Below are 19,211 nucleotides of genomic sequence, written 5' to 3'. Positions count from 1 at the left end.
AGGAGTCACGTTGAAAGCGAGCTCTCCTGTCCGGTTCTGACCGGTAACGGACTCTTATCCCGGGCAGGGAAGCACAAGAGGAGAACGGAGCGGAGAGGAGGCCCGGATGGGATAAGGCACTAGCTGTGCTCAGTGTCAGCCAATAGCAGCTCAGGACGGGCCTGCTCACGAGCCAATCAGAGCGCGGCCGCTGTACATATAAGAGGCGCCACCAGCGCCGCTCTCAGAGTTTCTCTTCCAGGAGAGTTTTACTATTTGATTTCCGCAGCACACAATGGCAGAAACCGCGCCAGCCGCCGCTCCTCCTGCCGCCGAGCCGGCTGCCAAATCCAAGAAGCAGCCGAAGAAATCCGCCGCAGGGGGCGCCAAGAAAAGCAAGAAGTCCTCCGGTCCCGGCGTGTCGGAGCTGATCGTCAGAGCCGTGTCCGCCTCTAAAGAGCGCAGCGGGGTGTCTCTAGCCGCCCTGAAGAAGGCTCTGGCTGCCGGAGGGTACGATGTAGAGAAGAATAACAGCCGCCTGAAGCTGGCCGTCAAGTCTCTGGTCACCAAGGGCAGCCTGCTCCAGGTGAAAGGCAGCGGCGCCTCGGGCTCCTTCAAGCTGAACAAGAAGCAGGAGACTAAGGACAAGCCGGCCAAAAAGAAGCCAGCGTCTGCGGCCAAGCCCAAGAAGCCCGCTGGAGCCAAGAAAGCGGCGAAATCTCCTAAGAAGCCCAAGAAGGCTCCGGCCAAAAGCCCGAAAAAAGCAAAGAAACCTGCAGCGGCCGCCGCCAAGAAAGTGGCCAAGAGCCCGAAGAAAGCCTCAAAGCCGAAGGCCGCCCCAAAGCCCAAGAAGGTGACGAAGAGTCCGGCTAAGAAGGCGGCCAAACCCAAAGCTGCCAAGAGTCCAGCTAAGAAGGCTGTTAAAGCCAAGAGGAGTGCGGCTAAGAAATAAGCTGAAGCCGCCCGTGCATTTACCCCACAAAGGCTCTTTTCAGAGCCGCCACCTTCTCACCGCAGAGCTGTATTATCACTGTCTCGAATTCTGTTCTAGATAGCAGCGCCCTCATAGCGGCTACAGGGGACTTCATATCAGTTGGGAGTCTAGGGAGCGAGGGGGAGGCTGTAGAGGGGGAGTAATACGAGACATTGTCGCCGCATCATCCCCGTTACTGTTGGGCACTGTGACCTATACAACGTGTGTATGGATGCCGGGCTGAGTGTGAAGAGGGAGGGGACTCGCCGACCTAATGCATTTCCCATAAAAGCAGCACAGCTTCTAATGGGGGAGACTGCCGTGCAGCGTGGAGTGTGTGTTTCTGCGGACATATCAATGCAGGGAAGCAGCTGAGAACATGATTTCACAGACACCCGTACGTATCATGCTGAGGTAGGGCAAGCCTCTGCCGAACGCTGATTGGTCGCAGGCATCAAGCGTTTTGGCGGGCTAGTGGTTTGTTCGAAAAAGCCAATGAGACGTAGGGGGCGTTCTTTCTAAGAGCCAATAGGGAAGAGCAAGTAGGGTATAAAGGCTCTGCTCTTTCTACGGCTCCCATCATATCACATCTATGTGCATCTCTACAGTAGAGCTATGGCCAGAACCAAGCAGACCGCTCGTAAATCCACCGGAGGGAAAGCTCCCCGCAAGCAGCTGGCTACGAAGGCCGCCAGGAAGAGCGCTCCTGCCACCGGCGGAGTGAAGAAGCCTCACCGCTACCGTCCAGGTACAGTGGCTCTCCGTGAAATCCGTCGCTACCAGAAGTCCACCGAGCTGCTGATCCGTAAGCTTCCCTTCCAGCGCCTGGTGAGAGAGATCGCCCAGGACTTCAAGACTGACCTGCGCTTCCAGAGCTCAGCGGTCATGGCCCTGCAGGAGGCCAGCGAGGCTTACCTGGTAGGACTGTTCGAGGACACCAATCTGTGCGCCATCCACGCCAAGCGGGTCACCATCATGCCCAAAGACATCCAGCTGGCCCGCAGGATTCGCGGAGAGAGGGCTTAGATCTGCTCTGGGCACCGCATGGAACACAAAGGCTCTTTTCAGAGCCACCAAATCCTCCTCAAACGAGCTGCATCCTGTCCTCCGCTGTCATTCTTCCGATTCCCTCCCCATTTGGGTTCACAGCCAGCCTGTCCGCAATAATGTGTCGTCAGCAGGAGGTGGTCTGTTAACCCCTTCAGTGACCTAGTCAGTACCTCGGGTAATTTATGCCATTTTCTCATATTTCCATATTGTAGAAAGAGACAAAGCGATGAAGTTGTCAGTGAGAGGCATCTATCGGTTCCTGTAGTCCGCCGGGAGGGAAGGGATTAGTGTTGAGGATGTATTTTATATGTGGATGTTATCTCATTGTACCAAGGAGAAAGAAAGCCATACAAAAACAACAATACTACACAATGACATGAGGCACCTAGCCAGGAGGCTTTTGAGAGTTGTAGAGGAAGCGGGTAAATTCCAAATTTCAAACGGTTCTGTGCTAAACCAATCAGCAAGGAAGGGGAGTGGCCAACATGTAATTGCCCCATTAGGAAGGCCTTAAACTTGCGTCATTTATTATTGTTTTCTAATTCTGCTCTTTCACCATAACACAAAGGCTCTTCTCAGAGCCGCTCACATCTTCCAAGAAAAGGCTGTAATCCAACTCCTTGTGGGGGGTTGCCGCTGATTCTGTCTGATTGCCAGTCTGATAATTGGAATGTCCCAGGTGAAGGAAGAGCTTCCTGGCCCGCGCGTACTTCAGGCTCTAGTCCCTTTTCCCTCCTACCGATAGAGAGGAGGAAGCAGGCTGCGGCGCACTGATTGTATGTCCTCCTTGCACTAAAGCATACGGCCTGCCCGCTAATCCGTGTAGTGCTACCATATTGGAGGCGTCCTGCACGGCCGTCCTCTCATATAGAAGTGCTGCAATTGCACCAAGATCTCCGAAGGACCCGCGGAGCCATTATTTTATATAGAGTTGTGGTCATAGCACCCAGCTCTCCCAGAATACTGCACTGACATCGTGTTGCAGGACTCTGGGAGAGCTGAATGATATAGCCGCAGCACTAAACCTAGGCAAGAGGGTGGCCCTGCAGATCTCTGAGAGATACAGTCTGCGCCTCTATGTGAGGGGATGACCGTGTCCGCCTCTAAAGAGCGCAGCGGGGTGTCTCTAGCCGCCCTGAAGAAGGCTCTGGCTGCCGGAGGGTACGATGTAGAGAAGAATAAGGCTGTTGGCTCCAGGCTATCTTGGCTCCCATTCCCACTGCTGCTGCTACTCTGGTCCCTGCACCGCTCTCGTTCCCTTTGCGGCCGCTGGAGTAAAAGGAGTCAAGAGGCGCCTGGACACCTCTACATGCGGAGCTGGGGAGTGTGAGGCTCTTCTCGTCATGCTCCTCCTCCCCTTTCCTGGCGCTTCAAGCCTCTCATTGTCAGGCATCCCGAGTTGCCTCCGCTACCCCCTTGTACCCACTACAATGCACTACAGCCCCCAGCATGTCATCCTTGGACAACTATGTCGTCTGCCTCCGACCCTTTGTGCACCCCACTGCTTCGGTCACACACACTCCATGTAACCCGTGTAATCACTGACGGGGCATCTGATAGAGCGGCGATCAGGGCTGCCGGTATCTGATCAGCAGGGGATACACTGTGCTCAGATTACCGCGAGCAGCAACAGTCGCCGATTATCTGATGGCTTTATTGTCCGGTGCGGCGCCACTAAATCTAGGTAGAGCGCCGCACAGTGCCCACCAGTATGGAGGCGTCCGCGGGTGCTCTAGAGTGACGGCTCTTCTGCCCGCGGGTCCCCCGGATGGTTTAGAGATCTGCCTATTCCCAGGACACAAGCTCCAGGTCCGCTCACTATCAGCTCCCCGGCCCGGCTGTCACGTATTCACCATTTCTGAGAGAACAGTTGGGGTTATCAGCGAGCTGCCGGGACGGGTACATATCGGGAGAAGCATGCGGCCGGCGCTGTACACTCCACCGATCACACTCGGTTAATATCCCGAACTCCCGCGCTGGGTTTCTAAATATTCCCTAAAGTGTGCTGGAACTGCACCTTGTGTCGGCGATCCTCCTAGTTGCTCTTTACCATCCGCAGCTTTCTTCTAATTCATCCCAGCTGCATTACTGGCGATATAAACCACGGGTTCTGAGCAGTCCGTCAGGGCCTCGTCCATAACAATGCTGCGGCCGCTTTGTCCTCACACCGGGAGCAATGCATCAACACCCGGCAGCCGCGCCGACATAACGGCGGTCTATCCCCACCTACTGCCAGCAGGAGACATGATTGCTATTGCTGGAAGGCAATAGGACAGAGCCCCCCCGAGCGCTTGTGGACACGGGGAAGAAAACGGAGCCCCAAACCGCAGCAGGCGGTGGAGTCTGAGATGATCATCTGTGTTCCGCTGCTGCCTCCCCCAATAATGCCATTTATACTGCACGATGCAGAAGAGACACCAGAGAGAACTAGCACACAATCTGGTTATCATTCACTCTACAGCAACGTATTACAATAACCTACACACCGACTAGGAGGTGGCAGCTCTGCTGTAGACGGGGTGGGTGGCTCTTAGAAGAGCCTTTGGGGTGATCGTGCACGGCGGGCCACTAGACAGATTACTTGGCGCTGGTGTACTTGGTGACGGCCTTGGTGCCCTCGGACACGGCGTGCTTGGCCAGCTCCCCGGGCAGCAGCAGGCGCACGGCGGTCTGGATCTCCCGGGAGGTGATGGTGGAGCGCTTGTTGTAGTGAGCCAGGCGGGAGGCTTCCCCTGCGATGCGCTCGAAGATGTCGTTGACGAAGGAGTTCATGATGCCCATGGCCTTGGAGGAGATGCCGGTGTCGGGGTGGACCTGCTTCAGCACCTTGTACACGTAGATGGCATAGCTCTCCTTCCTGGTCTTCCTACGCTTCTTGCCGTCCTTCTTCTGAGTCTTGGTCACGGCTTTCTTGGAGCCCTTCTTGGGCGCTGGAGCAGACTTGGCGGGATCAGGCATGATAACGTAGAGATACTTTCCTCACTAGAGAGAACAGTGTTCCTGCACCTCCCAGCGCTGCGGTATTTATAGCGGGGCCATGCAAATGAGGACCGCCGTCTGCTTGCCGTTCTACTGGAGCGACATGTGGCCTCTGTGAGCGTCTTTAGCCACGCCCAGTGCAGCTCATTGGTTCTTCCTCAAGTCTGGCCTCTATTGCGTGTTTGCAATCTACCCAATTAGAAGAGAGGAGGGCGGAGCAGCAGGTTATAAAAATCAACAGAACTGCGCCTTCTCGTTATCACAACTTTCAAGGTGTTTTATCCTAATTCTGCTTTCCTGTGCTAGAAGATGTCTGGACGCGGCAAACAAGGAGGCAAAGTCCGTGCTAAGGCCAAGACTCGCTCATCCCGGGCAGGACTGCAGTTCCCTGTCGGCCGTGTACACAGGCTTCTCCGCAAGGGCAACTACGCTGAGAGGGTGGGTGCCGGCGCTCCGGTCTATCTGGCAGCAGTGCTAGAGTATCTGACCGCTGAGATCCTGGAATTGGCTGGCAATGCCGCCCGGGACAACAAGAAGACCCGCATCATCCCCCGTCACCTCCAGCTGGCTGTGCGCAACGACGAGGAGCTGAACAAGCTGCTCGGTGGGGTGACCATCGCCCAGGGAGGCGTCCTGCCCAACATTCAAGCCGTGCTGCTGCCCAAGAAGACCGAGAGCAGCAAGACGAGCAAGAGCAAGTGATCGTGCCGATCCCTCCATAGAACCAAAGGCTCTTCTAAGAGCCACCCACATGCTCCTTATAACAGAGCTTCGCCGCTTCTATGCTGTGATACTCGGTGGCCGGTACGCCGGCTGCACCAGGAAACTGTATAAATGTAGTACAGGACTTTCCACAAGGAGGCAGAGGTTGGGGCGGATGCCAATGTGGCCATCCCTGTCACCGGCAGAAGCGGACAATCGTCCTGCTCTAGGTGACCTCATGTCCAGAGGACGGGCGGCTGTAGGGGTTAACAGAGTCCTCTGTTTGGTCACGTATATACAAGAATCGGAACGCTTCCGTTGTGTTTCGGATAGAACACCCAGCTTTCTCAGGGTCCTGCGTGGGCCGTATGCTTACAAAGCGTTGCAGCCGCATCATCCAGCCCTCTCAGAGCTCTGCACGGTCGCCCCCTTAGAAGTGCGCTCATCATGTCACCCAGTTCACCACGGCCATGCCCCTTTTATGGAGGTGTAGCTATATCACCCAGCTTTCCCAGAGCCCTGCACGGCACAGGCTGGTTTTGGATTATAGTAAACCTACAGGGATTAGACGTCCTCTTGCGTTACGGGTGGAGCAGGTAGAGGATTCCACCGCCCGTCGTAGGGCTGGGATTAGGGGGTGTATCTGAGGGTTCTTTACCTCCAGCCCCGAGCGCCTCTATATCAGACGGCCTGGTCACTGATTACACGTGTTACATGGATGAATGGAGGACAGGAAGAGCGGGAGACGCGATCAACTGAGCGGGAAGTTCAAAATCTCCGGGGATCAGCCAATGAGCGGGAAGAATCTGACTATAGCCCCGCCCATAGGCGGCACTAAAACCACCCGACCTCCAACGGCAGGTCTGTTAACCCTTCACCGCACTCATTAATTCAGGCCCAGCTCCTCGCGTATTATAAACATAACCTGCCTGCCCTAAACAGGTTAAGGGGTTTAAAAGCGTGCCGTGACCGCAGCCTGAAGCGCACCCTGACGGGGAGGCTGCTACACCCCGGCTGTATCATGTCAGAGCGCATAGACTATCACCGCTGCTGACGACCCCACAAGGAGTTGGATTACAGCCTTTCCTTGGAAGAGGTGGGCGGCTCTGAGAAGAGCCTTTGTGTTATGGAGAAAAAGCAGAATTATTAACCTCCGAAGCCGTAGAGAGTGCGGCCCTGGCGCTTGAGCGCGTACACCACGTCCATAGCAGTGACGGTCTTGCGCTTGGCGTGCTCGGTGTAGGTGACGGCGTCGCGGATCACGTTCTCCAGGAAGACTTTCAGGACGCCGCGAGTCTCTTCATAGATGAGGCCGGAGATACGCTTGACGCCACCCCTGCGAGCTAGACGGCGGATGGCAGGCTTGGTGATGCCCTGGATGTTATCACGGAGCACCTTCCTGTGCCGCTTGGCGCCGCCCTTCCCAAGACCTTTCCCTCCTTTACCGCGACCAGACATCTTCCACGTTGTCAGTAGAAAGCAATAAGTGCTCAGCGCAGAGCCCTACTCTATATAGACAGCGAGCGGACCAGAGAGGGAACTACTGATCAGGGCCGTCATTGCGGGGCGTTTCTTTTAGTTGTCTAGCGTAAAGGCCCATCCCCTCTCCCTGCTGATTGGCTGAATACAAGAGCCCTAGCCATCTTGTGCAGCCGACTGGCCTGTCAGCTCCTGAAGCAGTGGGAGAGAAGACGGAGGAGGGGTGACGGAGACAAGGGCCATGCAGCAGAGAGCCGCTGGAGCGTGAATCCCTCCTGTAAAGCGAGCAGTGCAGCTGCTGCCACAAACACGTGGGGGCGAGGGGAGAGCGCGCAGGGAGGCTTCGGTGAAGGGGAGTACTAGAGCTCTGCTGCATCAGCGCTCCCCTGCCGGAGCAGAGAGACACTCAGGAGCCACAACAGACAGCTGTGGGCGGCAGGAACATCAGGGCACTGTGTATAACAAGGAGGCCCCATAACCTGTGACAGTCCCCGGCACAGGGCATACCGTGGCACTTCTACTGCCACCCCAAGAAGCGCCAGGATTACTCCTCCTCTGCTGTGGCCACCATGCTGTGCAACACTCTGCAGATTCTCAAGACCCGGAGTCCCCCTTTACAGTCATCAATGAAGTGCAAACCAAACGACTTCCCTGTGTGACTGCTGCCAGACACTGCTGTATACTCCTTATGTCTTAGGGGCCTTTACAGGTCTACTTAAGGAGCTTTAAGCAATTTGCAAAATCCCCTACAAAGGCAAGAAACGCAGAAGTGGTTCTGCTATGGGACCCACTAGACAGAACTCTCCCAGTGATAAACTAAAGATGTTTGCGAGGGGGGAACCCCCCGACACGGAGCCTACTACATCATCTGCATCAGGAGACGTGGCCTCTGCACCAACCGCCTGTTTGAGTTCGCTTGCTGGGTTGGTTCAGACTTTGCAATGACTGTCCGATCGGCTCTTATCAGCGATGCAGACAGCTACTGTGAATCTAAGAGACCGCGTCACTAGTACAGAGGACAGGATCTCTGTGCTGGATGATACCGTATCCCCGACGGCAGCTACTGTGCGAGAGCTTACGGCAAAAGCAGAAATCTGGAAACAAAAGGCGGGCGGCTTGGGAAATGGTTCACGGCGGTATAAACTGTGTTGTGGGCCTGCCAGAACGCACTGAGGGGCAGAGACCGCAGGGGATCATGGAACGGTGACTACCTGAATGCTTCCCTGTCACACAGGTCTTTGTGGTGGAGCGCGCACACTGAGTACCCATGAAACCACCTATACCAGGCGGGCGCTCCTCCTAGACCCCTGTTGGCAAAGCTGCTCAACTCCTGGGATAGAGAGGTGATCCTACAAGCTGCCAGAACAGGAGGCCCTCTTAGATGCAACAATGCTGCAAAATCCATCTTCCCGGACTTCTCGGCAGATCTACAAAAGCAGAGAGCGCCCATCTTTGGGATCAAAAGGCAACTCTGAGATCTCCAGCTGCCATACTCCATGGCATATCCTGTGCGACTGCGAGTGGTGGATGGGGACCGCACAAGTTTCTTCTCTTCGTCGTCTGAGGCTGAGGAATGGCTGTCTAACAGGCATCAACCAGAGTGACTGAAATGTACACTTATCTAAGGAAAAGACTTGGGTATACTAATAGATCATAGACTGAACATGAGTCAACAATGTGATGGAGCAGCCAAAAAGGCAAACAGAATTCTGGGATGTATTAAGAGAAGCACAGAGTCTAGCTCACGTGAGGTCATTACCCCCCTCTACTCTTCCTTAGTCAGACCTCATCTGGAATACTGGGTCCAGTTCTGGGCACCCCACTTTAAAAAAAAGACCGACAAACTGGAGCAAGTTCAGGCAAGAGTTATCAAGATGGAGAGCAGTCTGCAAAGCATGTCCTATGAGGAACGGTTAAGGGATCTGGGAATGTTTACCTTGTAGAGAAGAAGGCTGAGAGGAGACTTAATAGCTGCCAACTAGAGATGAGCGAACGCGTTCGTCCGAGCTTGATATTCGTGCGAATATTAGGGTGTTCGGGATGTTCGTTATTCGTGACGAACACCATGCGGTGTTCTGGTTACTTTCACTTCCTTCCCTGAGACGTTAGCGCGCTTTTCTGGCCAATTGAAAGACAGGGAAGGCATTACAACTTCCCCCTGCAACGTTTAAGCCCTATACCACCCCCCTGCTGTGAGTGGTTGGCGAGATCAGGTGTTCGCCTAATATAAAAGTCGGCCCCTCCCGCGGCTCGCCTCAGATGCGGTGTGAGTTAGATGAGGGACAGTGCTGTTTATACCGGAGCTGCTGTAGGGAAAGAATTGGTAGTTAGTGTAGGCTTCAAGACCCCCCAAAGGTCCTTATTAGGGCCACTGATAGCTGTGTGTTGGCTGCTGTTAGCAGTGGGATTTTTTTTTTTTTCTCAAAATCGCCTCTGCAGAGCGTTGCACCTGGCATTAGGGACAGAAGTGCTGCATAGGCAGGGAGAGTGTTAGGAGTGAGTGTAGCCTTCAAGAACCTCAACGGTCCTTTCTAGGGCCATATTTATCCGTGTGCAGTACTGTCCAGGCTGCTGTTAGCTGTGCTGCATTTTTTTTTGCTTCTCAAAATCGCCTCTGCAGAGCATTCCACCCTCCATTGATACTGCAGGGAAAGAATTGTATAGGCAGGGCCACAACACAGTTATTATTCATAGAATATACGCAGTGCTGCCTGTTGGTGGGAAAAAACTGAAAACAAATCTATTTGTCCAGCCTGTGTCCGTCCTTACGCCTGTGGAGACGTGTGAGCTGCGTGAAAAACATTGCTAAATCATACGCAGCCAGCTACGCTTTACTGCTGGCTTCGCCATTTGCTTTCCTTAATTGGGAAAAAAAATACCTGCTCTCCAAGAGTTATAATAACTCTGCTACCCTCACGTTCTGTGACACATAAGCAGGGACACAGCACAGTTATTAAACTTCTCATGTTCATAGAATATACGCAGTGCTGCCTTTTGGTGGGAAAAAACTGAAAACAAATCTATTTGTCCAGCCTCTGTCCGTCCTTACGGGCGGTGGAGACGTGTGAGCTGCGTGAAGAACAGTGCTAAATCATACGCACCCAGCTACGCTTTACTGCTGGCTTCGCCATTTGCTTTCCTTAATTGGGAAAAAAAATACCTACTCTGCCAGAGTTATAATAACTCTGCTACCCTCACGTTCTGTGACACATAAGCAGGGACACAGCACAGTTATTAAACTTAGATAATTCATTCACTAGAGGCAGTGGGGCTTTCGTTTTCCAAAAAGGGCAAAAATTATATTTGGCCTGCAGTCTTGCGCCAATTTATTTCCTGCCTGTGAAATCAAATCACTGGTAATACAGCATGCTGAGGGGTAGGGGTAGGCCTAGAGGACGTGGACGCGGCCGAGGACGCGGAGGGCCAAGTCAGGGTGTGGGCACAGGCCAAGCTCCTGATCCAGGTGTGTCGCAGCCGACTGCTGCGCGATTAGGAGAGAGGCACGTTTCTGGCGTCCCCACATTCATCGCCCAATTAATGGGTCCACGCGGGAGACGGTTATTAGAAAATGAGCAGTGTGAGCAGGTCCTGTCCTGGATGGCAGAAAGTGCTTCGAGCAACCTATCGTCTACCCGCAGTTCTGCGCCGTCCACTGCTGCCAATCCGAATCCTCTGTCTGCTGCTCCTCCTTCCTCCCAGCCTCCTCACTCCACTACAATAACACCTGCTCAGGAGCGGGAGCACTCCCAGGAACTGTTCTCGGGCCCCTGCTTAGATTGGGCAGCAGCGGTTCCTCTCCCACCAGAGGAGTTTATCGTCACTGATGCCCAACCATTCGAAAGTTCCCGGGGTCCGGGGGAAGAGGCTGGGGACTTCCGCCAACTGTCTCAACAAATTTCTGTGGGTGAGGAGGACGATGACGATCAGACACAGTTGTCTTGCAGTGAGGTAGTAGTAAGGGCAGTAAGTCCCAGGGAGCAGCGCACAGAGGATTCGGAGGAAGAGCAGCAGGACGATGAGGTGACTGACCCCACCTGGTGTGCAACGCTTACTCAGGAGGACAGGTCTTCAGAGGGGGAGTCAAGGGCATCAGCAGGGCAGGTTGCAAGAGGCAGTGCAGTGGCCAGGGGTAGAGGCAGGGCCAGACCGAATAATCCACCAAGTGTTTCCCAAAGCGCCCCCTCGCGCCATGCCACCCTGCGGAGGCCGAGGTGCTCTAAGGTCTGGCAGTTTTTCACAGAGACGCCTGACGACCGACGAACAGTGGTGTGCAACCTTTGTCGCGCAAAGCTCAGCCGGGGAGCCAACACCAACAGCCTCACCACCACCACCATGCGCAGACATATGATGGCCAAGCACCCCGCAAGGTGGGACAAAGGCCGTTCACCGCCTCCGGTTTGCACCCCTGCCTCTCCCCCTGTGCCCCAACCTGCCACTGAGATGCAACCCCCCTCTCAGGACACAGGCACTACCGCCTCATGGCCTGCACCCACACCCTCATCTCCGCTGTCCTCGGCCCCATCCAGCAGTGTAGTTCAGCGCACCGTTCAGCCGTCGCTTGCGCAAGTGTTCGAGCGCAAGCGCAAGTACGCCGCCACGCACCCGCACGCTCAAACGTTAACCGTCCGCATCGCAAAATTCATCAGCCTTGAGATGCTGCCGTATAGGGTTGTGGAAACGGAGTCCTTCAAAAGTATCATGGAGGCGGCGGCCCCGCGCTACTCAGTTCCCAGTCGCCACTACTTTTCCCGATGTGCCGTCCCAGCCCTGCACGACCACGTCTCCCGCAACATTGTGCGCGCCCTCACCAACGCGGTTACTGCCACGGTCCACTTAACTACGGACACGTGGACAAGCACAGGCGGGCAGGGCCACTACATCTCCCTGACGGCACATTGGGTGAATTTAGTGGAGGCTGGGACAGAGTCAGAGCCTGGGACCGCTCACGTCCTACCCACCCCCAGAATTGCGGGCCCCAGCTCGGTGCTGGTATCTGCGGAGGTGTATGCTTCCTCCACTAAAGCACCCTCCTCCTCCTCCTCCTCCTCCTCTGTCTCACAATCAAGATGTGTTAGCAGCAGCATGTCGCCAGCAGTCGGTGTCGCGCGGTGTGGCAGCACAGCGGTGGGCAAGCGTCAGCAGGCCGTGCTGAAACTACTCAGCTTAGGCGATAAGAGGCACACGGCCCACGAACTGCTGCAGGGTCTGACAGAGCAGACCGACCGCTGGCTTTCGCCGCTGAGCCTCCAACCGGGCATGGTCGTGTGTGACAACGGCCGTAACCTGGTGGCGGCTCTGCAGCTCGGCAGCCTCACGCACGTGCCATGCCTGGCCCACGTCTTTAATTTGGTGGTTCAGCGGTTTCTGAAAAGCTACCCACGCTTGTCAGACCTGCTCGTAAAGGCGCGCCGGCTCTGCGCACATTTCCGCAAGTCCCACACGGACGCTGCCACCCTGCGCACCCTGCAACATCACTTTAAGCTGCCAGTGCACCGACTGCTGTGCGACGTGCCCACACGGTGGAACTCTACGCTCCACATGTTGGCCAGGCTCTATGAACAGCGTAGAGCTATAGTCGAATACCAACTCCAACATGGGCGGCGCAGTGGGAGTCAGCCTCCTCAATTCCTTTCAGAAGAGTGGGCCTGGTTGGCAGACATCTGCCATGTCCTTGGTAATTTTGAGGAGTCTACCCAGGTGGTGAGCGGCGATGCTACAATCATTAGCGTCACCATTCCTCTGCTATGCATCTTGAGAAATTCCCTGCAAACCATAAAGGCAGCTGCTTTGCGCTCGGAAACGGGGGCGGGGGAAGACAGTATGCCGCTGGATAGTCAGGGCACCCTCCTGTCTATTTCTCAGCGCGTACAGGAGGAGGAGGAGGAGCATGAGGAGGATGAGGAGGAGGGGGAAGAGACAGCTTGGCCCGCTGCTGACGGTACACCGGCTGATTGCCTGTCATCCTTTCAGCGTGTATGGCCTGAGGAGGAGGAGGAGGAGGAGGAGGATCCTGATAGTGATCTTCCTAGTGAAGACAGCCATGTGTTGCGTACAGGTACCCTGGCACACATGGCTGACTTCATGTTAGGATGCCTTTCTCGTGACCCTCGCGTTGCACGCATTCTGGCCACGACGGATTACTGGGTGTACACACTGCTCGATCCACGGTATAAGGAGAACCTGCCCACTCTGATTCCCGAAGAGGAAAGGGGTTCGAGAGTGTTGCTATACCACAGGACCCTTGCGGACAAGCTGATGGTAAAATTCCCAGCCGACAGCGCTAGTGGCAGAAGGCGCAGTACCGAGGGCCAGGTAGCAGGGGATGTGCGTAGATCGAGCAGCATGTACATCCCAGGCAGTGCAACAGTCTTTAAGGGCCTGGCCAGCTTTATGGCTCCCCACCAAGACTGTGTCACCGCTCCCCAGTCACGGCTGAGTCGGCGGGAGCACTGTAAAAGGATGGTGAGGGAGTACGTAGCGGATCGCACGACCATCCTTGGTGACGCCTCTGCCCCCTACAACTACTGGGTGTCGAAGCTGGACACGTGGCCTGAACTCGCGCTGTATGCCCTGGAGGTGCTTGCTTGTCCTGCGGCTAGCGTCTTGTCGGAGAGGGTGTTTAGTGCGGCTGGGGGAATCATCACAGATAAGCGTAGCCGCTTGTCAACCGACAGTGCCGACAGGCTAACACTCATCAAGATGAACAAAGGCTGGATTTCCCCAGACTTCTGTTCTCCACCAGCGGACAGCAGCGATACGTAAGCAATACGTAGGCTGCACCCGCGGATGGAAGCTACGTTCTCTCTCACCATCCAAAACGGGGACATTTACTCCTGCTCCTCCTCCTGAAACCTCACGTAATCACGCTGAACGGGCAATTTTTCTTAGGGCCACAAGGCTCACTCAAATAATTTTTCAGAACAATTTTTATAAGTTTCAATGCGCTTAAAAGCATTGGAACTTTCACTTGAACCAATTTTTCGTTACACTGGGCTGCCTCCAGGCCTAGTTACCACTTAAGCCACATTAACCAAAGCGATTAATGGGTTTCACCTGCCCTCTTGGCTGGCCATGGCCAATTTTTGGGATGTACATTAGTACTGTTGATACAGCAATTTTTGGGGGCCCTCGCCTACAGTGTAATCAAATTAATTTTTAGCCCACCTGCATTAAGCACGACATTACTACCTCAGCTGTGTTGGGCAATGCAATGGGATATTTTTATGTACCGCCGGTGGGTTCCAGGGAGCCACCCATGCTGTAGGTGCACACTGAGTTTTTAATACATCTGTACACTTCTAAAGAACCCGTCTGACTGGGCCATGCAGTGTGGGCCGAAGCCCACCTGTATTACGCACGACATTACTACCTCAGCTGTGTTGGGCAATGCAATGGGATATTTCTATGTACCGCCGGTGGCTTCCTGGCACCCACCTAGGCAGTGGGTCCACAGGGAGTTTAACCTACATGTGTCCACTTGTAAAGAACCCCAGTCTGACTGGGGCATGCAGTGTGGGCCGAAACCCACCTGCATTAACCCTTTCCAGTCCACTGTGTGACCTGTGAAGACATTAGGGTTTAAGGCTGTACAGCTCCGTTGTTGGTAGACGTCCGTCGGGGTTCTCTTACTGTATATTGCCAGCCTCTCTGCTGTCGGAGCCTATCCTACGTGTCACCTCATGCAGTACTGGCTTTAGCCAGCATATAACGCCGTTGTATAACGGCAGAAAAAGAGTAAGCCCCCTAGGAAAACCATATACAAATTGGATTGGAAAGGGTTAAGCACAACATTACTACCTCAGCTGTGTTGGGCAATGCAATGGGATATTTCTGTGTACCGCCGGTGGGTTCCAGGGAGCCACCCATGCTGTGGGTCGACAGGGACTTCACAATAGGGAGTTGTACCTGCCTGTGTCTATGAATTAAAAAGCCCGGTCTGACTGGGGCATGCAGACACCTTGACAGAATGAATAGTGTGTGGCACATAGGTTCCCCATTGCTATGCCCACGTGTGCAGCTCCTGATGGCGGTGGCACAGGATTCTATTTCTCATTGCTTCTGTACAGCATTGTGGGCTATCGCTCCGCCACTTTTAAAGAGGGTCGCTGCCTAGCCGTGCCAACCTCTGCAGTGTGTGCCTGCGGTCCCTCGTCATGGCAGACGCAATTCTAAATAGACATGAGCGTGGTGTGGCATGAGGGCAGCTGAAGGCTGCCCAGGGACACTTTGGTGTGCGCTGTGGGGGGGGGGAGGGGGGGCGGTTGGGCAGCATGTAACTCAGGAGAAGTGGCAGTGGAGTGTCATGCAGGCAGTGATTGTGCTTTGTTGGAGGTAGTGTGGTGCTTAGCAAAGGTATGCCATGCTAATGAGCGCTTTTCAGAAGTAAAAGTTGTTGGGAGGGGGGGGGGGGGCCACTCTTGCCGCTATTGTGGCTTAATAGTGGGACCTGTGAACTTAGGATGCAGCCCAACATGTAGCCCCTCGCCTGCCCTATCCGTCACTGTGTCATTCCCATCACTTTCCTGAATTGCCCAGATTTTCACACATGAAAACCTTAGCGAGCATCGGCGAAATACAAAAATGTTCTGGTCGCCCATTGACTTCAATGGGGTTCGTTGTTCGAAACGAACCCTCGAGCATCACGGGAAGTTCGTTACGAATAACGAACACCCGAACATTTTGGTGTTCGCTCATCTCTACTGCCAACATATATGTGAAGGGCTGTCACAGAGCAGAGGGATCAGCCCTATTCTCATCTGCACAAGGAAAGACTAGAAGCAATGGGATGAACCTGAAAGGGAGGAGACACAGATTAGATATTAGACAGTGAGGGGGATCAATGATTGGAACAGGTTTTCACGGGAGGTGGGGAATTTTATTTCAATGGAAGTCTTCAGAGGCCGGACAACCATCTATCTGGGATGTTTTAGTGATCCTGCACTGAGCGGGGGGTTGGACCCGATGACCCTGGGGGTCCTTTTAACTCTACCATTCTATGAATCTATGACTACCTTCTTTCAGGCAGAGAGCCTATTATCTGCTGAGTGGGCCCACTTCCAAATTACCCTGCTTCGCCTCAGAGGCCCTATGATTAGCATATTTAATGTGCATTCAACTTCAGGTTAGCAGGCCCAGGATATATATGTGCATTTAAATGATAGGAGCCTGGAGGCATAGAGATAAAAGCTTTCCTCTATGTATTCAGTATGTGCCCATTATAACAAGAAAAATACAAACGTCTCCGGACGTACCGCCTAGGATCGAGCGGTATGGATGAGAGACTGCTTTCTTCATGCAGAAAAGAGGACACAGCAAGACATATAAGACGGGAGCTAACATAACCTGCTACATAGGTGAGATCATTACCATTGTCAGGATATATATGGTTGCCCATGGATCGCCGTGTTCCTGACTGCTGCGGGCGTGACGCCCCAATGGTTCACAAGCACTACGCTCAGCACCGGCTCAGGGTGATGTTCACAACTACTCTGGTAGATAGATATGCACCGAAGAGCAGTGTGCACCACAACTGAAATGCATAACCCTGATGAAAAGCCTGTGCGACACCAGGGTACCACACTCAGCACGGCGACAGGGAACGCATGCGCTGTAGGAAGAGCCGCACACCATGCTATGCTGAATGGTAGCACCGCTCCAGGGAGGATGAAGCCTGGCCCTAACCTAGTAAGTGGGGTGAGGGGGCCCTGCCTTAAAGAAGAGTAGTAGTCTTGATAGAGACAGCCCCACGGTCTTCCTCCTGGGCCCTGTCTGTCCCTGAAAGGACCCCTGGAGAGATGAACCGAACAGCAAAGCAACACAGAAATGAAAAACAGAAATGCAACTGAAACAGAACCCACAGCGACTTATCTGCAAGTAGAAAAATACCCAGCACAGAAGAGCTCCAAACTCCAGGGACTCCACTATGGAACATAATAAGCAGCACTGAGCAAAGGGAGGCGTGATAATATATAGCCACTATGCACATGGGAACTGGCAGAGTGAATGGGAAACCACACAACATCACCCTACTCCCAGGCATGACTAATCCAGCATGCATCAAAGACAGGCAGCACCAGCAGTCTCTCCACATGGTGCATTAACCCCTGTCCTCCATAACACGGCAACAGGTCTTGACCTGCGTCCAGACCACCATGCCCCAACAGCATCAGGGTACAATAGTACCCTTCACTCCTAACCGTTGAAGAGGATGGACTCCAACTACACCTCAATCACTCGCATTTATAGAAGGCAGACTTCTTGTGACGGTACAGATATTGGTACTTTTGTAGACATATCCCAGCCACTTTCAGACATTAGCCCCTTACATGCTGCAGCTGTGCAATGCATACAACATAGTACTAGACCCTTACACGGGCACTGCCCCCCCCCCCCCCCCCCCAGCAAGCAGACATGTTTCAATGTTTCAATAAAGGCCCATTTAGCTAGCTGAAAGACAACGATGAGCCTTATCCATGCTGCATGCTGCATTCTCAGCGGGATGCCACTGATACTATTGTTTTAGCTGGTATCCTGCTTGGGGAACACAGCCGGAATATGAAGAAGACAAGCGCTCCAGCTGTGTTCTGCATACCCCACTAGGAGTGCTTAGCGGGATATCAGCTGAGCGCTCCGAGAAGACAACAGCTGTATGGAGAAGATAGCGGTCCCGCTTGTATTCTGCATACAGCGTGAGTCTTCATTTACACGCTTATGCAAAGCGAACGCTCAAAACTGCCCCATGAACTGCCGTGTGCGTGGATTTTGAGTGATAATCGTTGTGTCTAAATGGGCCTTTAGAATTCTCTTCATTAAACACCGGGAGATACTTAAAAGTGATATTTACCTAATAGATACCATAACCCCCAGGCCCAATATAGTATTCTGTAAGGACACATCAAAAACATAGGGGCAATTTATCTACCCTACCGGCAGGATCCTATAAGTGCCAGCATGGAAGATGCACACGCTGCAACAATATAGCACACCGCATGCAGCAAGCAGAGATATGACCGGGCACATTTACGACAATACAATACTGTTTAATCTGTAACCCGTCCGAAGTGGAGACTGACTTCAGATGGCCACCAAGCTCCAGTATTCATCATTCTATACGGCCCGTGTCACACCAGATTGATAACATCACAATGCACAGTCAACTGCCAGACAGACGGGCTCATTAGCATGCAATGTGTTTGTATGTCTGTCTGTCTATCTTTAGATATACTATGTAATCAATATAAATGATAGAATCCACATTGATATAATTAAGGTAATAACGAGAGATGAGCGAGCACACTCACCCGAGCATTAGGGGACTGGAGACGAACACCACGCGGTACTCCAGTCAATTCCATGTCCTTCCCTGCATGTTTAGCGCCATTTTCTAGCCAATAGACATGCGGGGAAGGCATTACCACTTCCTGCTGTGACACGCCAGCCCTATCCCACCCCCCAGCAGTGAGTGGCTGGCGAGATCAGGTGACCGCCGAGTACCTAAAGCGGTCCCGCCCGTGCCTCGCCTAAGACACACGCTGGGAGAGTATAGGGACAGTGCTGCTGCTGATATAGGGTTAGCATAGGTTCTTGTCTACAAGAACCCCAACTGTCCTCCTTAGGGCCACATCTGACCGTGTGCATTACTGTTGTGGCTGGCAGGGAGCAGTAGTGCCCCCCCCCCCCCCCCCCATCTCGGGCTGTGCAGGCCATTACAGCTATAGCGTTCTAAGTCTGCAGTGTATTATACAGAGTATAGGGAAAGAGCTGCTGATATAGGGAAAGTGTTAGAGTAGGATCCTGTCTACAAAAACCCCAAAGCTCCTCCATTGGGCTGCATCTGACCGTGTACATTATACTTGTGGCCTGCTGGGAGTTGTAGTGCATCCATTTTTGTATTACGCATCTAGGCCTGTTCCCAGCCTTTCAGTAATAGGCGTTCTCAGGCTGCAGTGCCGTACAACCGGCTCTCACCATGAAACTGCACTCAAATATTTCCTAGCCTACTGCAAACGACTTCAGTTATACCGTTCTGTGTCTGCAGTGTATTAGACAG

At 53.6% G+C, this 19,211-nt stretch overlaps 5 protein-coding genes across 5 annotated transcripts; 3 read left to right on the top strand and 2 right to left on the bottom strand.

The window, feature by feature from the left end:
• Positions 1-259: 259 nt before the first annotated feature.
• On the top strand, positions 260-931 carry LOC136598648 (histone H1B-like). Its single transcript, XM_066588753.1, has one exon. The coding sequence runs from the start codon at positions 275-277 to the stop codon at positions 929-931; it is 657 nt and encodes a 218-aa protein (XP_066444850.1). The 5' UTR covers positions 260-274.
• Positions 932-1,567: 636 nt separating this feature from the next.
• Positions 1,568-2,004, top strand: LOC136598632 (histone H3). The gene has a single exon (XM_066588739.1). The coding sequence runs from the start codon at positions 1,568-1,570 to the stop codon at positions 1,976-1,978; it is 411 nt and encodes a 136-aa protein (XP_066444836.1). The 3' UTR covers positions 1,979-2,004.
• A 2,549-nt stretch (positions 2,005-4,553) lies between these two features.
• On the bottom strand, positions 4,554-4,977 carry LOC136598629 (histone H2B 1.1). Its single transcript, XM_066588736.1, has one exon. The coding sequence runs from the start codon at positions 4,958-4,960 to the stop codon at positions 4,580-4,582; it is 381 nt and encodes a 126-aa protein (XP_066444833.1). The 5' UTR covers positions 4,961-4,977; the 3' UTR covers positions 4,554-4,579.
• Positions 4,978-5,284: 307 nt separating this feature from the next.
• LOC136598622 (histone H2A type 1) lies at positions 5,285-5,683 on the top strand. The gene has a single exon (XM_066588730.1). The coding sequence runs from the start codon at positions 5,291-5,293 to the stop codon at positions 5,681-5,683; it is 393 nt and encodes a 130-aa protein (XP_066444827.1). The 5' UTR covers positions 5,285-5,290.
• A 1,146-nt stretch (positions 5,684-6,829) lies between these two features.
• LOC136598642 (histone H4) lies at positions 6,830-7,141 on the bottom strand. The gene has a single exon (XM_066588747.1). The coding sequence runs from the start codon at positions 7,139-7,141 to the stop codon at positions 6,830-6,832; it is 312 nt and encodes a 103-aa protein (XP_066444844.1).
• Positions 7,142-19,211: the final 12,070 nt, after the last annotated feature.

This window comes from Eleutherodactylus coqui, unplaced genomic scaffold (genome assembly GCF_035609145.1).
Source record: "Eleutherodactylus coqui strain aEleCoq1 unplaced genomic scaffold, aEleCoq1.hap1 HAP1_SCAFFOLD_99, whole genome shotgun sequence".
Classification (NCBI taxonomy): domain Eukaryota; kingdom Metazoa; phylum Chordata; class Amphibia; order Anura; family Eleutherodactylidae; genus Eleutherodactylus; species Eleutherodactylus coqui.
This window is presented reverse-complemented; position numbering and strand designations above follow the sequence as displayed.

Coding starts and splice junctions, on each gene's coding strand:
- LOC136598632 (XM_066588739.1), top strand. CDS start 1,568: ATGGCCAGAACCAAGCAGACCGCTCGTAAATCCACCGGAGGGAAAGCT.
- LOC136598622 (XM_066588730.1), top strand. CDS start 5,291: ATGTCTGGACGCGGCAAACAAGGAGGCAAAGTCCGTGCTAAGGCCAAG.
- LOC136598648 (XM_066588753.1), top strand. CDS start 275: ATGGCAGAAACCGCGCCAGCCGCCGCTCCTCCTGCCGCCGAGCCGGCT.
- LOC136598642 (XM_066588747.1), bottom strand. CDS start 7,141: ATGTCTGGTCGCGGTAAAGGAGGGAAAGGTCTTGGGAAGGGCGGCGCC.
- LOC136598629 (XM_066588736.1), bottom strand. CDS start 4,960: ATGCCTGATCCCGCCAAGTCTGCTCCAGCGCCCAAGAAGGGCTCCAAG.